The following is a 15272-nucleotide window of genomic DNA, read 5'->3' as shown; positions in this document are numbered from 1 at the left end:
TTTTGAAAATTAATAGTAATATACTGGTTATAATTATACGATCTGTCATTTCATTCATTGGCTACATAAAATTAGATGTAAACAAACTATTAATTCTTAATAGTGTTCTTCTGTTACTTCTTTTGGGGGGATATGGGTAATTGGAGAAAGGAAAAGGAGCTGAATAAGAACTTAAAAGGTAAGAGAAAAAGTTTACTTACCTATAAATGTAGTTTTGAGTTTTGCTCCGGCAGATTCACACTCTTGGGATGGGTGTGTCTGCTCCTATGGGCTTGAAACGAACTAAAAAAAGAAGGGCCCACAAGAGGCATCCAAATGCCCCCTAACTGATCCAATTATTGGAAATAAAATTATTACAGCTTCACTTCTCCCTAATTCAAAGAATCTACAGTAAGATTCCAAAGTAGGTAAAATGGATCCTCAGAGGTAAAATATATAGGGGAAAAAAAAACCAAAGAAATGAGTAGGTTTGATTGTCCCGCTCTGCTCTGCACTGGGGCAGCCTCACCTGGAATATTGTGGCAGTTTTGGGCACCACAATATAAGAAAGATACTAAGCTATTAGAGAGTGTCCAAAGGAGGGCAATGAAAATGGTGAAGGGCCTTGAGGGGAAGCTGTATGAGGAGTGGTTGAGGGCATTCGATCTGTTCAGCCTGGAGGAGACTGAGGGGAGACCTCATTGTGGTCTTCAACATCCTCATGAGGGGAGGCAGAGAGGCAGGTACCAATCTCTTCTCGTGACCAGTGACAGGACCTGAGGGAATGGTCTGAAGTTGTGTCAGGGGCGGTTTGATATTAGAAAAAGATTCTTCCCCCAGAGGATGGTTGGGCACTGGAACAGGCTCCCCAGGGCAGTGGTCACAGCACCAAGCCTGACAGAGTTCAAGAAGTTTTTTGATGATACTCTCAGGCACATGGTGTGACTCTTGCAGATGATCCCATGCAGGGTTAAGAGTTGGACTTGATGAACCTGATGGGTGCCTTCCAATTCAGCATATTCTCTGATTCTGTGATTTAAAAAATGCTTCTAATCCTTTTAAATTTAAAAAATATATATTAGCATCCCATTAGTGATGAATGGTTTCATGACTCTTCTTGCAAACTCCAGAAAACAGCACCTTTTACAAGTAAAACTCCTTAATCTGCTGACAGTTGCAACATATAAAAGTGTATTTGAAGTAACCTAAAATATAACAATGAACACACATTGCTACGTATGGAAGAGCTCAAATTAATATTTAGCAAATCTGAATAAAAAACTAAAACAATTTGAAAAAGTCTCTGAAAAAAGATGGGTTGATTTCTGTTTTTCCAAGTAATTTTCAGGATTATCTGCCCTTTTCCCCTTTCTAGAAGTTTCAGAGTTCCTTTTAACATCAATATCTTAAATATTTTTGATTCACAGTATTTAGGAGTTTTAGAAAAGCATGAAAGATCTTAAGGTAGAAACCTTGAACCTGAAAATTAATTAAGTAGTAGATCTTAATCTCAGTTAACAAGAAGAACTTAATGTAATGTTCTGGGAAAGGTTTAGACTGAAAGTGACTGACTAGCTTTGAACTACTTGACTATAAACAAAACTGTGACTACTGACAGTGATTAGAAGAAAGTGTACATGAAGCTTCATTATTTCTATTTTTTTTAGAAAGTTATTGTTAAGGAAACTTTCCTGTCTGACCATTCAGGAGTCACTCTGGGAGTCACACTTGTACCACCAGAGACTGTTGCTGCTGGAACTGAAGTTCCTTTACATCAGGCAACTTCAGTGAACCAACGGGTGCCCCGTTTGACTCCCTACACACCACACTCACACGGTCAGACAAGCTTACCTCACCAGCTCCGCCCCAGGTTTCCCACAGCAGAGTCCCAGACACCTGGTTCCTTTGAGTAGTTTAATCATGTTGCAGAGACATAATAACAGCTCGAGTCAGTGTCTCTGGGGAGGGACCCCAACAAAGGGATCCCTGGGCTTTGGTACCCTCACAGTCTGTGTGCCTGATAGTCTGGGGTCTTCCTGCTGAGTCATCAGCTCCTGTTGAGTCTCTGAGTGGCTGGTCACCTGGACAGCTCTGCAGGTCCCTGTGCCCTTTGTTCGCTGCTGTTGCCCTGGGCTCCAGCCATTTCCCACCACACAGAGTTATCTGCAGTAGTGGTATTCCTCAACATTATCCTGATGTAACTAAGCAGAAGATGGTGTACTTCTTGTCAACTTGTGGAAAAAGATAATCCCTTTCTGTATTAACCCTTCTGAATTGCTTTTTATCAACTCAAATAATCTGAGTCTTGATAAACAATAGTTGGATCCATCTGTGATATTACACATCCTTTCAAAAGAGAAGATATGATCTAGTATTGATTGACAACTATCTGATGAGCATATAGAGGCCACTGTGAGGGAAGAAATGGGAATTGAAAACCTGAGGCTTGTCATGTTCCATGGACTCATTTGTTCTGAAGTTGTTGCAAAATGTGGAATATGTATAAATTTTCTTAGGAAAGGATGTTCTTTGATGTTTGATCTTTGTATATTTCAAGTCTAATCAACAAGAAGGGAGATTTAATCTGTGAAACAGAGAGCATCCAACAAGCTCTAAGTGATGTTCATGTGTTGGGAAAACGAATGGGATGGGGCAACCCCAGATGCTCATACAGACTGGGGATTGAGATGCTCGAAAGCAGTGAAGGGAAAGGGACCTGGGGGTCCTGGTCGATGGCAAGTTGAATACGAGTCAGCAGTGCCCTGGCAGCCAGGAGGGCCAACTGTGTCCTGGGGGGCATCAGGCACAGCATCGCCAGCCGGTTGAGGGAGAGGATTGTCCTACTCTGCTCTGCACTGGGGCAGACTCACCTGGAATATTGTGGCAGTTTTGGGCACCACAATATAAGAAAGACATTAAGCCATTAGAGAGCATCCAAAGGAGGGCAATGAAGATAGGGAAGGGCCTTGAGGGGAAGCTGTATAGGAGCAGCTGAAGGCACTTGATCTGTTCAGCCTGAAGAGGAGACTGAGGGGAGGCCTCATTGCAGTCTACAACTTCCTCATGAGGGGAAGAGGAGGGGTAGTCACTGATCTCCTCTCTGTGGGGACCAGTGACAGGACCCGACGAAATGGCCTGAAGTTATGTCAGGGGAGATTTAGGTTGGATATTAGAAAGAGATTCTTCACCGAGAGGATGGGTGAGTGCAGGAACAGGCTCCCCAGGGCAGTGGTCACAGCACCAAGCCTGACAGAGTTCAAGAAGTTTTTGGATGATACTCTCAGGCACATAGTGTGACTCTTGGGGATGGTCCTGTGCAGGGCCAGGAGTTGGACTCGATGATCCTTGTGGGTCCCTTCCAACTCAGCATATTCTGTGATTCTGTGAAATTATTTGTTGGTAGAATTGCCTTGTTAAGGTTTAGGGCTGGACATGCTTCAATGATCTCAGACCTAGGAGGAGGTTAACAAAGCTTGGGAAGAAGGATGTACCACTGATAGTGGACACAAAGAATGCAGGATTTATGGGCAATCAGGACATCTGGCAGGAGTCCCAAGAAAAGAAACTAATAAAGACAACTCAGTAATTGTGCTGAAATCAGCTCCAACTGGGTAAAAGGTAATTCTGCCACTGACTCATAGCCCACCAACCCAAGAAACCCACTGACCCAAAAGAAGAGAGAAACTGAGCATGTGGACTAATTAGCATGAGAAGCAATAGAAGATAGAATACTAATAAGAGAACTATGTAACTTGTAGCCAATGAACACTAATTCCTGTGTTTGCTAAAATGTATAAATAGTTAAAAGTTTTGATAACTGATGTACATGTTTTGTGGAGCAATTCCCATGTACCTTCAGCACTGAATAATGTCAACTTTCTAACCCAACAAATTGGTTAGAGTTTATTTCCTAGTTTTCCGTGACAAAGCTATTAAACATAATAGATGGATTAGACTGTAATTTTCAGTGCTGAGTGCCTTGATCGCCAAACTCTGCAATCATTCTTTTAATTAACAAATACAGACAAATGACTTGCAAAATAATCAATACAGAGAGAGTTCCTTTATGGAAAAAGCAGGAAGAGGAGATGGAATTCTGTCCTTCCACACAGAAGACAAGGACAAAACCAAATTTTCAAATTTTGCAGTTCTCTATAATGATGAAAAGACCATATAATCCACTTAATCCAAGATCCAAATACACCAAAAGGATAGAATAATAAAAACAGAGCTCTGAAAAGCACTCAAGTATGTAGGCAAAAGGTCTATATTCTAAAATCTCTCCTTATGCATATCTGAGAGACATTAAGTCAAATCTGACAGATTTTGTATTAGTGATTTTTGCACTTAGAATTCCTTTTTCAGAAAGCAAAAGCATGGCTATAAGGTTCCAGAAAAACAATGCTGCTTTTCAAAGAAGTCAACACTTCTGCAAAACCCTGTATTAGTTCCACCTCTGGAATGGAGACTGCATCCTACTTTGAGAGACTTTGTTTGGTGGGAGCTAAATATTTTAACAGTTTTGTTAGAATTAGGAATTTATTACAGAAAGTCCTATAATTTCCAAAGGACTCCAATCTTCATTTCCCACCTATACCAAACATTATAAAGGCACCTCAGCATTAAAAAAAAAAAAGACCTTAGCATTGCCTTAGGCAAGTGTAGTAGTTGTATAATTTTTAGCAAGAACCTCCCAAAAAAATATCACTGCCACTCCTCTGGAATAAACAGTTACACCACACTACTGGTTCCCAACCTCAATAAGAACATGCCATATCCATCCAAAGCCTTACTGTTAAAAAAGAAGCATCTGAAAACCTCTGATGAAGTATAGTACTGTAGAGATTTCATGTCAACCATACAAGGAGTGGCTGAGGTCACTTGGTCTGTTCAGCCTGGAGAAGAGGAGACTGAGGTCAGAACTCATCAGGGTCTGCAACTTCCTCACAAGGAGAAGCAGAGGGGCAGACACTGATCTCTTCTCTGTGGTGACCAGTAACAGGACCTGAGGCAATGGCCTGAAGTTGTGTCAGGGGAGGTTTAGTTTGGATATTAGGAATAGGTTCTTCCCCCAGAGGGTGATTGGGTGCTGGAACAGGCTCCCCAGGGCAGTGGTCACAACCCAAAGCCTGCCAGAGTTCAAGGAACATTTGCACAAGGCTCTCAGGCACATGGTAGGATTCTTAGGTTGTCCTGTGCAGGGCCAGGAGTTGGGACTTTGATGATCCTTGTGGGTCCCTTCCAACTCAGCATATTCTATGGTTCTATGGTTCTATGATTCTAAAAAATGACAAAAGAGATCACTAATCTTCTACGAAAACTTGTGAGTACAATTCTACTCAAAGTAATTTATGGAAGACAACAACACATGCCTACACAGAAAGTGTAGCGTGATTGTAATATGTATCCCCATGCCTCAATTACAAAAGCAGCAATGCTTTCAAAAGCATTTCAAAAGCAGATGCTTTCGTGCAGATTTTACCATGTGCTAGCATCTAGAGTAAAATCTCTAGAGGGACACTTGCTATGTACAGCATCAGCTAGCACTATATGTTCCTGTTCTAATTAGACTGTGTGCTACAAGCACGCTCTTTTCTTAATATAATGTGATCTGAAGTTAGAGTAGATGTACTAAAATGCACAAATGCCAGGCTTTTGCATAAATACAGTAAGCAACTTCACAAAAATGAATGACATTTAGGAATTACTGGATATTTTTCTAACATATTCTCATAGGAACAATAGAGGAAGCTTCCTCCTGCAGTCACACCAAACCAAATGACTATAACTAGAACAATCCCAGAGTGTATCAACTTGTAGACATAGTACAAAATTACAAGCAATAGCAAAAGTGTTACCAAAAAATAAGAATCATATTTAAGGTAACAGCTTTTCAGGAAATCTGTCCCAAGACTGCTAAAAATCCCTCTACTCAATGCTATTAATTCATAGCTGAAACCTCAGCAGCTAAAGTGAAAAGAATTGTTGTCTGGCATAGGGGCAACTTACTACCAGTGAATAAATGGTGATCATTTGGCCCAATATAAGGCAGCAACTCTTGCACCTGATCCACAGCAATTGCAAGAACTCAGGAAGAACTGAGACTTGCCAGAGGATGCAGGTAGAAGGGAACCATAAGGTTGGAATCCTTAATTGGTAATATGGATATTGAACAGTGGTGAGAGATCACATTCTATAAAAATCACTTATTTCCCCAAAAGAAATAAATCAGAGTCTGCCCATGGCTATGTAATTATGGTAAATAAACTTCCCAACTAATGTTCAATATCTCCTGAAAGCCAGAACAAGAGTGTTTTAGCCTCACTCTAAGTGAAGACTGATGTACATCATCAAAAATACAGTGCATTTTTCTGAGATGCTTCTCAGCTAAAATGTGCTGGAGAATCTACTCAAAGTATGGGAATATAAAAGTAGCTTTTTAAGTAGTAGAAGACAAACCACAAGCTCACTGTAAATAAAATTTGTAGAAATGTAAGCAAAGTAACCAATTCCACCATTTCATTAAATCAAAATTAAAGGCAATAGAGATATCTTTTAAGGTGAACACCTGTTTTCTCTGTATATTCACAATGTTTTCTAACAAGACTTGATTTAGCTAACAAATAAGAAATACCTAAAAAGTTAATCCTTTTAATAACTGCAACAAGAACATTTATACACACACAAATTCAACAAATACTCTCTCTCACTCTATCTCCAGACATCTTTAAAAACAGAAAAAAAATTATCTTTGAATAGGGAGAAAACTTGTTTACTCTCTGCTAGTTAAAGACCCAAACCGGATGTAAATTCAGTTGCCTCCATTCAAGTATGCCCAAAATAGACTATTTTTACCTATGAACTTCTAAAATCAGAATTTGTGCTGTTTTCCACTCTGCCAATTTTTATTGGGAGTGTCTAACTGTAGTGGGTTTCTGTGGCTAGGTTTTGGTAGTGAGGGGGGCTACAGGGGTGGCTTCTGTTAGAAGCTGCTAGAAGCTTCCCCTGCCTGGTGGAGCCAATGCCAACCAGCTCCAGGACGGGCTTCCTGCCGCTGGCCAAGGCCAAGCCATTCAGGAGTGATAGTAGCACCTCTTTGATAACATATTTAGGAACAGAAAGTTATTGCACAGTGAAAAATTCCAGGCAGGGAAGACTGGAGTGAGAACATGGGAACAACAATGTAGACACCAGGGCCAGTGCAGAAGGATGGGGAGGAGGTGCTCCGGGCACCAGAGCTGAGGCCCCTGCAGCCCGTGGTGAAGACCATGGTGAGGAAGGCTGTCCCCCTGCAGCCCATGGAGGACCATTGGGGTGCAGAGACCCACCTGCAGCCCATGGAGGAACCCATGCTGGAGCATGCCGAAGGAGGCTGTGACCCTGTGGGAGGCCCAAGATGGAGCAGGTTTTTCCTGGGTAGGATTTGTGGCCCCCATGGGGGACCCACATCGGCACAGCTCATTCATGAAGGACTGCACCCCATGGAGGAGCGATCCACAAGACAGCAGTTTGGGAAGAACTGTTGCCTGTGGGATGGACTCATGTTGGAGAGGTCTGTGAAGGACTGTCTCCCGTGGGAGGAACCCCACAGGAGCGGGGGAAGGACTCCTCTCTCTGAGCAGTGGCAGAAACAACAACTGACCATAAACCCCATTCCCCATCTCCCTGCACTGCTGGGGGGTAAAGGAGGTAGAGTTTGGAAGGAAGGAAGGAGGGGTGGGGGGAAGGTGTTTTTAAGATTATTTTACTTCTCACTCTTTTGCTCTGATCCTGTTAGTAATAAATTCAATTAATATCCCCACTTTGAGTCTGTTTTGCCAGTGATGGTGATCAGTAAATGACCTCTCCTAGCTCTTAACTCATGGATCCTTCGTTGTACTTTCCTCTGTCCGGTTGCAGAGGCGAGTGAGAGAGCGGCTTTAGTGGGTACCTGGCGTCCAACCAGGGTCAACCCACTACACTAACAAATTAGCATTATACTATAAAAGAATTTTTTTTAGAAGGAGTTAAAGACAGTACAGAGGAAGCTTCTGAAAAATATTTATGTTAACCTATCACTATCTACTTTAAAAAACACATCTTCAAGATTTACATGTGGGTTTTGCATCCACTTTTGATATTTCTGAAGGCTAAGACCTTCAAACCAGTTAACAACAAAAAAATGAGGAAAAGAAAGAAAAAGAAAAATAGGAAAATGGAGAAAAATTTTGGAAAAGAAAAAAAAGAAAAGAAAAAATCAGAGGATAGAATCAATGAAATCAGTTAAGACAACCAGTAATGCTACTGAAGAGCAAACAATTCAGAGGTTTATCTGGTTCTGTGCTAGAGACTGTATAGATATATGGTAGATCTCTGAAACTTGTAATGCCAACATTATAATGAATATCCAGTTGAACAAACATTAGAGACAATACAGTAGTATATATTATCCAATCGTTACAGTGCCTTTAAAAGAGTAGATATGATTTTAGTCTAATACTTCCTTCACATAAGCTTCAAATTGGGATATGAATAGAAATGGCATAAAAGAGTTTTCCTGTATTTTCTTAAGTTAGGCAACGTAGTAAATTAATAGTTAAACTATCAAAACATTACAAATTTTTACTTATGGTACTGATGGGATTTTAGAAACTATAAACAATGCCAATGGTATTTCATTCAGTCTCACGCTTCAAAATAAGGGTAGCTTAAAAAGAATTTTGAAACATAAGAACTTCCCTTTCCGTCCATTAAGATCCCAAATAAAGAATGCTAGATATTTAAAAAATGTATATATGAGAGATTATAATTCATTGTTTAAGGGGAATGGTGATGAATGTCATAGAACTTCCTACACTGAGTAAACACAATTGTACTGTGTGACAATGACAGGAAGGCTTTATATATATATATGGGGTCTATATGCATATATATACACTTTTATAATATATATAGTGTATACACACACACAATCCTTTTACCTTTATCTTGCACTTCTTTTGAAAATCGCTCCCTTTCAATAGCTGATTCGCGTTCTATCCGCTCAATTTCAGCCAATGCATCCAATTCTACTTCATCATATGACGATATAGCTCCTTGTTGCGAAACCTGTTGCTGTGTCTGTACCACAGGAGTTTGAGGTTGTTTTGCAGCAACTGAAGTGTTCTGTTGTAAAACAGGCACTTGTTGTGCCTGAAGGAACGCTGTCTGTTCATGCTGCAGCAAACACTGAACAGAGTTTAATGGGCGGTTAACATCCTGTGGCGTAACGGGTGTTTTAGAAGTCTGTCCTGGGTACTGCACATTAAAAGGAATATCACCCTCTGACACATTGCTGTTTTCCAAACCAGAAAGCATATCATCCTGCTGGTCCATATCCGAAGATCTTACACGAGACAGTCTTAATGTAAGCTTAGTGGAGTCCTTGGAAGGAGAACTAATGATATCATACATTGCAGCTTTTTCAGTCTGGTCTTTTTCATCCTTGCCTAACTTCATTTTCTTTTGTTTCTTTTGCTTTCTTTCTGGAGAGTCTAACAATATGTCTGGGGGAACATCTCTAGGTGATGAATAAGGTGGAGGTTGAGATTGTTGGATTAAAGGTTGTCTTGATCCTAGAATAATAATTCAGAAAAACTGAACAGTTATATTGTTACATGTTTATATAAAACCACACTAAATATAACCTACATCATTTCAATATGTATTTGTACATATATCTCTGTTCACAAAAAGTCTGAGATTGGTAGGAAGCACATCATTCCTAGATCAAGATGTAATTCAGATAATTGCAGTGCATTTCCTAGGAATTTTAGCAGTCCACTGCAGGTAGAGAAGGGATCATTTCAGAGAAGATGAAACAAAAAACACACCATAAAAAAAATATTACCTGCAGGTTCAGAATATCAACTATTAGAAAATAGTCAATGAAAGTACGTTAGCTACAGAAAAAGGAAATACCAAAAAGATTCTCAATAAGGTCCAGTGATGAAGGCTTACTGATCAGTGTATAGGCATTAGCCATTTCAGTCACACATTTTTAAGTAACCAAAAATATATATATTAAAAAATGAAAACATAAACAACCTCCTTAACTTTGATTCTGACAGTTAATTTTCAACTTCTGGATTTTTGGGGCTCTTTTTAAATTTTAGGTAAACTCATTCCAACCTCCCCCACTCATTACTATCTAAAAACCACTAATTGTCTTAGAGCTTTTTTCTATTGTTCCCTGCCTTATCTCCACTCTTTTTTTTCTATTTTTTTTTAACATATGAATTTTTACTTCTACATGCACTCATTTCAGGCTTTGAGTACATCTAGGGAAATTTTTAAAAGACAACATTTTTTATTAAAAGCATTCTCCAATTAATCACATGACATTTTTTGTTCCTCAAATTAAACCAGCTCCCCATAACTGTTAGCCCAGAGAAAGCTTAGAAAAACAGAAAAGCTTTTCAACCTGTCCCAGTTATAATTCTGAGCTATAATTTTTGTCTTAAAAAAGGATACTTCTGTATGTAGAGAGCAGGACATGAAATGGGTTTATCTTACCCTTTCTTGACTATCAGGAACAATTCTATATTCTGCCAATAAAATCCACAATGTTGGGAAGCCCTGTTTTGACTCATCCTGATTCCCAAGATCTTTCCACTACTCCATTTCCCCTCCTCAAATTAGATACCACACTCAATCACTAGTACTGAAGACCTGGCTATACCCTATGAAGATCTCTCACTTGCCTTCCACCAGAGATTCCTATTCTTGTGATGCCCCATACACACACACTTCTAATTACTGCCTCTTTAGACAATTATTTACATTGTCTCAGTATACTGTACAGCAGAAACTGTTAACTACTAATTTTTTTTAAGGCAAAGACTACCACTCAGGAAATACAGGCTGCATCTTTGTTTCTACAAATATTAGAGGCAACTCAAAACTTTTCAAAGAGATCTTACTGACATCTTACTCTTGAATTATCTCTTAAATAAATACTTAGGAAGTTGCAACAATGGAACATTTACTGTTTTTCACAGTTACACTTCAAATAAAGGTGACTTGTCCTAAACTTTTAAGTAAATTTGACAAGATTGTTCTTATTTGTATTCATGTGGTATTTCTCATGCTGAAAAATAACACTACAGCAACAGATAAGGTGGGTTTTTTTATCTTTGGGTAGACTTGAGGAAGTCAGAAGGTGAGGTAAGTGGCGACAGCAGCGAAACAAGCAACAGCAGCAGTGACTATGGTAAATTCTGGGGGCCGAGCACTAGAAAGAGAAGGGCAGGAGTTTTTCAGAGTCAAGGAAACCTGGGCAAATGCCGAGAGACGAGTTAGGAACCGGTGCGTGAGGCTGAAATGACATGGGCGTTACCAGGGAACCCAGCGACAGACTTAAACGGCTCCAGGGAGTTCAGGCGAACAAAATGCGGCAGGGCAGGGCAGGGCAGGGCAGTTTATCTTAGTTTAGCTTATCTTAGTTCACTGTTGTTAGAGACTGACCGGAGATGACAGTCTCTTTGGGCAGCATTCGGAATGTCCAAGCAGCCTTTTTCAAGGAGAGCACTGCTTGCTCCACTCAGAGAGGGGCCTAGAAAAGGTGGTCTAACCAAAGCTCATCTCCCCCTTCACCCGACTGGTTAACCGTGGCCAACGGGCATCTTCTACTAATGCAGTCACACAAAGATCAAAAGACAAAGGCATACACCTGCCTCCAAAGGTGCACCTAAACTGACTCTAGCATGCTGGAACATCAGAACCATGCTTGATTCTGCAAATAGTGGACGCCCTGAGCATCGTTCTGCCCTAATTGCCCACGAACTATCACGTCTCAACATCGACATTGCTGCTCTCAGTGAAGTTCGTCTCCACGAGGAAGGCAGCCTTAGAGAACACGGCGTCGGTTACACACTCTTTGGTCAGGTAAACCCAGAACCGAAAGGCATCTTTCAGGAGTTGGCTTCATGATTAAAAACTCCATTGTTCCCAAACTCGAAAATCTGCCAACAGGTCATTCTGACCGCATTATCTCCCTACACCTTCCACTAAACAACAAGCAACATGTTGTCCTCTTTAGTATATATGCCCCAACTCTCCAAGCTGACCCTGCCCAAAAAGATAAATTTTACACTGACCTGCGCTGCCTTACCCAAAAGGTGCCCGCAGATGATATGATCATTATCCTTGGTGATTTCAACGCCAGACTAGGAAAGAACTTTGAAGCCTGGAAAGGAGTATTAGGCAAGCATGGTGTCGGAAACTGCAACGATAATGGTCGCCTTCTGCTAGAATTCTGTGCGGAGCAACAGTTCACCATCACTAATACTCTTTCAGCAGAAAAATAGTCTGAAGACAACCTGGATGCATCCTAGATCTAAGCATTGGCACCTCATTGATTACGTCTTGGTGCAACAGAGAGATGTCCACGATGTCCATCATACCTGCATGATGCCTAGTGCAGAATGCCAAACAGACCATCGACTTGTGCGCTGTAAACTTCAATCTTAAGTCCAAACCTAAAAGGGGCAGTATCCCAAGGAGGAGACTCCAAGTTAACAATCTCCAGTCAGCCACAGTGAGAGACAGATTCCAGGCAAATCTTCAAACTAGGTTTGAAAATCATTCCATAGATTCTATAGATCCCTGTCCTGAAACACTTTGGCACCATATTAAAAACAGCATCCAGCAGTCCTCTGAAGAATCCTTAGGGTTCTTCTTCAAGAAGAACAAGGACTGGTTTGATGAAAACAATCAAGAGATCCAGGAATCGTTGAGGAAGAAGAGATCTGCTCACCAAGCACACCTTGCACTGCCATCATGTCACGTAAGAAAAGCAGCCTTTCATCTTGCATGCAGCAAGTTCCAACAGAAACTCCGTGACATCCAGAACAAGTGGTGGATCAATCTAGCTGAGAAAACTCAATTATGTACCGATACAGGTGATCACAGAGGATACTATGAGGCCTTGAAAACAGCATACGGGCCTACATACCAGGTCCAAAGCCCTCTACTCAGCACTGATGGTCAAACGCTTCTGACAGATAAAACCTCCATTCTGAATCGATGGTCTGAACACTTTCAGACTCTTTTCAGTACCAACCGTGTAGTTCAAGACTCAGCAATTCAGTCCATCTCACAACAACCGGTGAAGAATGAATTGGATATTGCCCCCACTTTGGGAGAAACCCTTAAGACCATACAGCAGGTGAAAATTGGCAAGGCAGCTGGGTTTGATGGAATTCCACCTGAAATCTGGAAACATGGGGGTCAAGCACTCCATGCTAAATTTCACGAGTTTGTGGTGCGCTGTTGGGAACTAGGCAAACTACCATCAGACCTTCGAGATGCAGTCATCATCATTTTGTATAAGAAGAAAGGAGTTAAAACAGACTGTTCAAATTACCGTGGTATTACTCTGCTCTCCATTGCTGGCAAAATCCTGGCAAGAATATTTTTGAACAGACTAATACCTGGTGTAGCAGAAGGAATTCTACCTGAAAGCCAATGTGGTTTCAGAGCCAACAGGAGTACCACAGACATGGTATTTGTTCTCAGACAACTGCAAGAGAAGTGTAGGGAACAGAACAAAGGTCTCTATGTAACCTTTGTTGATCTCACCAAGGCTTTCGATACTGTGAGCAGAAAAGGTCTATGGCAGATTTTGGAACATTTAGGATGTCCCCCCAAGTTCCTTAAAATGATCATCTCACTTCATGAGGATCAGCACGGCCAAGTCAGATATGGCGATGCACTTTCTGAACCCTTCCTAATAACCAGTGGTGTGAAACAAGGCTGCGTTCTTGCACCAACCCTATTCACAATCTTTTTCAGCATGATGCTCCAAAGGGCCACGGCAGACCTCGATGATCAGGATGGTATCTACATTCGATATCGTACTGATGGAAGCCTATTCAACCTAAGGTGACTGAAGGGCCACACTAAGACCTTAAATCATCTTGTCCGGGAGCTGCTTTATGGTGATGACTCCGCCCTTGTCACCCACACAGAAGTAGCTCTGCAGCGTTTAACATCCTGCTTTGCAGACACTGCTGAGCTCTTTGGGCTGGAAGTCAGTTTAAAGAAGACAGTTCTCTATCAACCTGCACCTCAGGAAGTCCTCCATCATCCCCATATCACCACTGGCCAATCAGAGCTCAAATCAGTCCAGCAGTTTAATTACCTAGGTAGCCTCATCTCCTCGGATGGTAAGATTGACGGAGAGATAGACAACAGGTTAGCAAAGGCATACAGTGCTTTCGGAAAACTCCATAAAAGAGTATGGCGAAATAAACACTTGAAGAAAAGTACCAAGATCAGTGTTTACGGAGTCATTGTGCTGTCTACTCTTTTATATGGATCCGAATCATGGGTCATCTACTGCCACCACCTGCGACTCTTAGAATGCTTCCATCAACGCTGTCTCCGTACAATCCTAAACATCCACTGGTCAGATTATGTGACCAATACATCTGTTCTAGAACAAGCAGCAGTCACAAGTATTGAGACCATGTTGCTGAGAATACAGCTGCAATTGGCAGGACACGTCTCAAGGATGAAGGATTACTGCCTCCCTAAGATCATGCTTTATGGCGAACTTGCCATTGGCTGCCGCATGAGAGGAGCCCCAAAGAAAAGAAACAAGGACTCCCTGAAGCAACATCTCAGCCTTGGCCATATTGACCAACATAACTGGTCTACTCTGACCTCCAATCGGGAGGTCTGGAGACAGACTATCTATAATGCTGCTGCTTCCTTTGAGAATGCACACAGGATCACTCTTGAGGAGAAAAGACAACGCAGAAAGAACCGTGTCTTGCAGAATATACCACCTAAGGAGTCCTTCTGCTGTGCCTTTTGCAATCGGACGTGTCTATCTCGTACTGGCCTTTTTAGCCACCAGCATGCTTGTAACAAATGTGGGTAGAGCCCTTCCCAAATCTTTGTTCATGAAGCCTAGGCATGAACTTAGTTTAGTTTAGCTTGCACGGCAGGACATACAGGAAGGGCTCAGTCATCCTACTGGCTCCAGAGCTCAATTGGTGGTCGACACCCTCTCAGGAGGAGCCCGGGTATGGCAAGCACTCGGCAGGGACCCATGTCCTCAGCACTTGCCAGAAACAATGTGGTGACATAGACAGAGCTCCCACAGAAACATGCAGCCATCCAGGTCTCAGGCTGCAGGGAGAACCAGAGCTTGACACTGGTATTGGATGGCGGTAGAGATGACAGTTGGGTGAGGTGTGACCAGGTGGATGATCTGTTCAACCTGGTGGTGGAGCTGAGAGAGGAGGTAGAAAGGTTAAGAAAGTACC

General features: G+C 41.6%; 1 protein-coding gene across 1 annotated transcript in view; it reads right to left on the bottom strand.

The window, feature by feature from the left end:
* LOC113981736 (nipped-B-like protein) overlaps window positions 1-15272 on the bottom strand; it is a 129903-nt gene that overhangs the window by 63377 nt on the left and 51254 nt on the right. The window contains exon 8 of the mRNA XM_027709302.1: window positions 8940-9572. Within this exon, the coding sequence (XP_027565103.1) occupies window positions 8940-9572 (633 nt within the window). The remainder of the gene's footprint in view (window positions 1-8939; window positions 9573-15272) is intronic.

Source organism: Neopelma chrysocephalum, unplaced genomic scaffold, assembly GCF_003984885.1.
Source record: "Neopelma chrysocephalum unplaced genomic scaffold, ASM398488v2 Primary Assembly neopelma1_96738, whole genome shotgun sequence".
NCBI classification, from domain to species: domain Eukaryota; kingdom Metazoa; phylum Chordata; class Aves; order Passeriformes; family Pipridae; genus Neopelma; species Neopelma chrysocephalum.
Note: the sequence above shows the minus strand (reverse complement) of the source record. Positions and strands in the feature narration are given on the sequence as shown.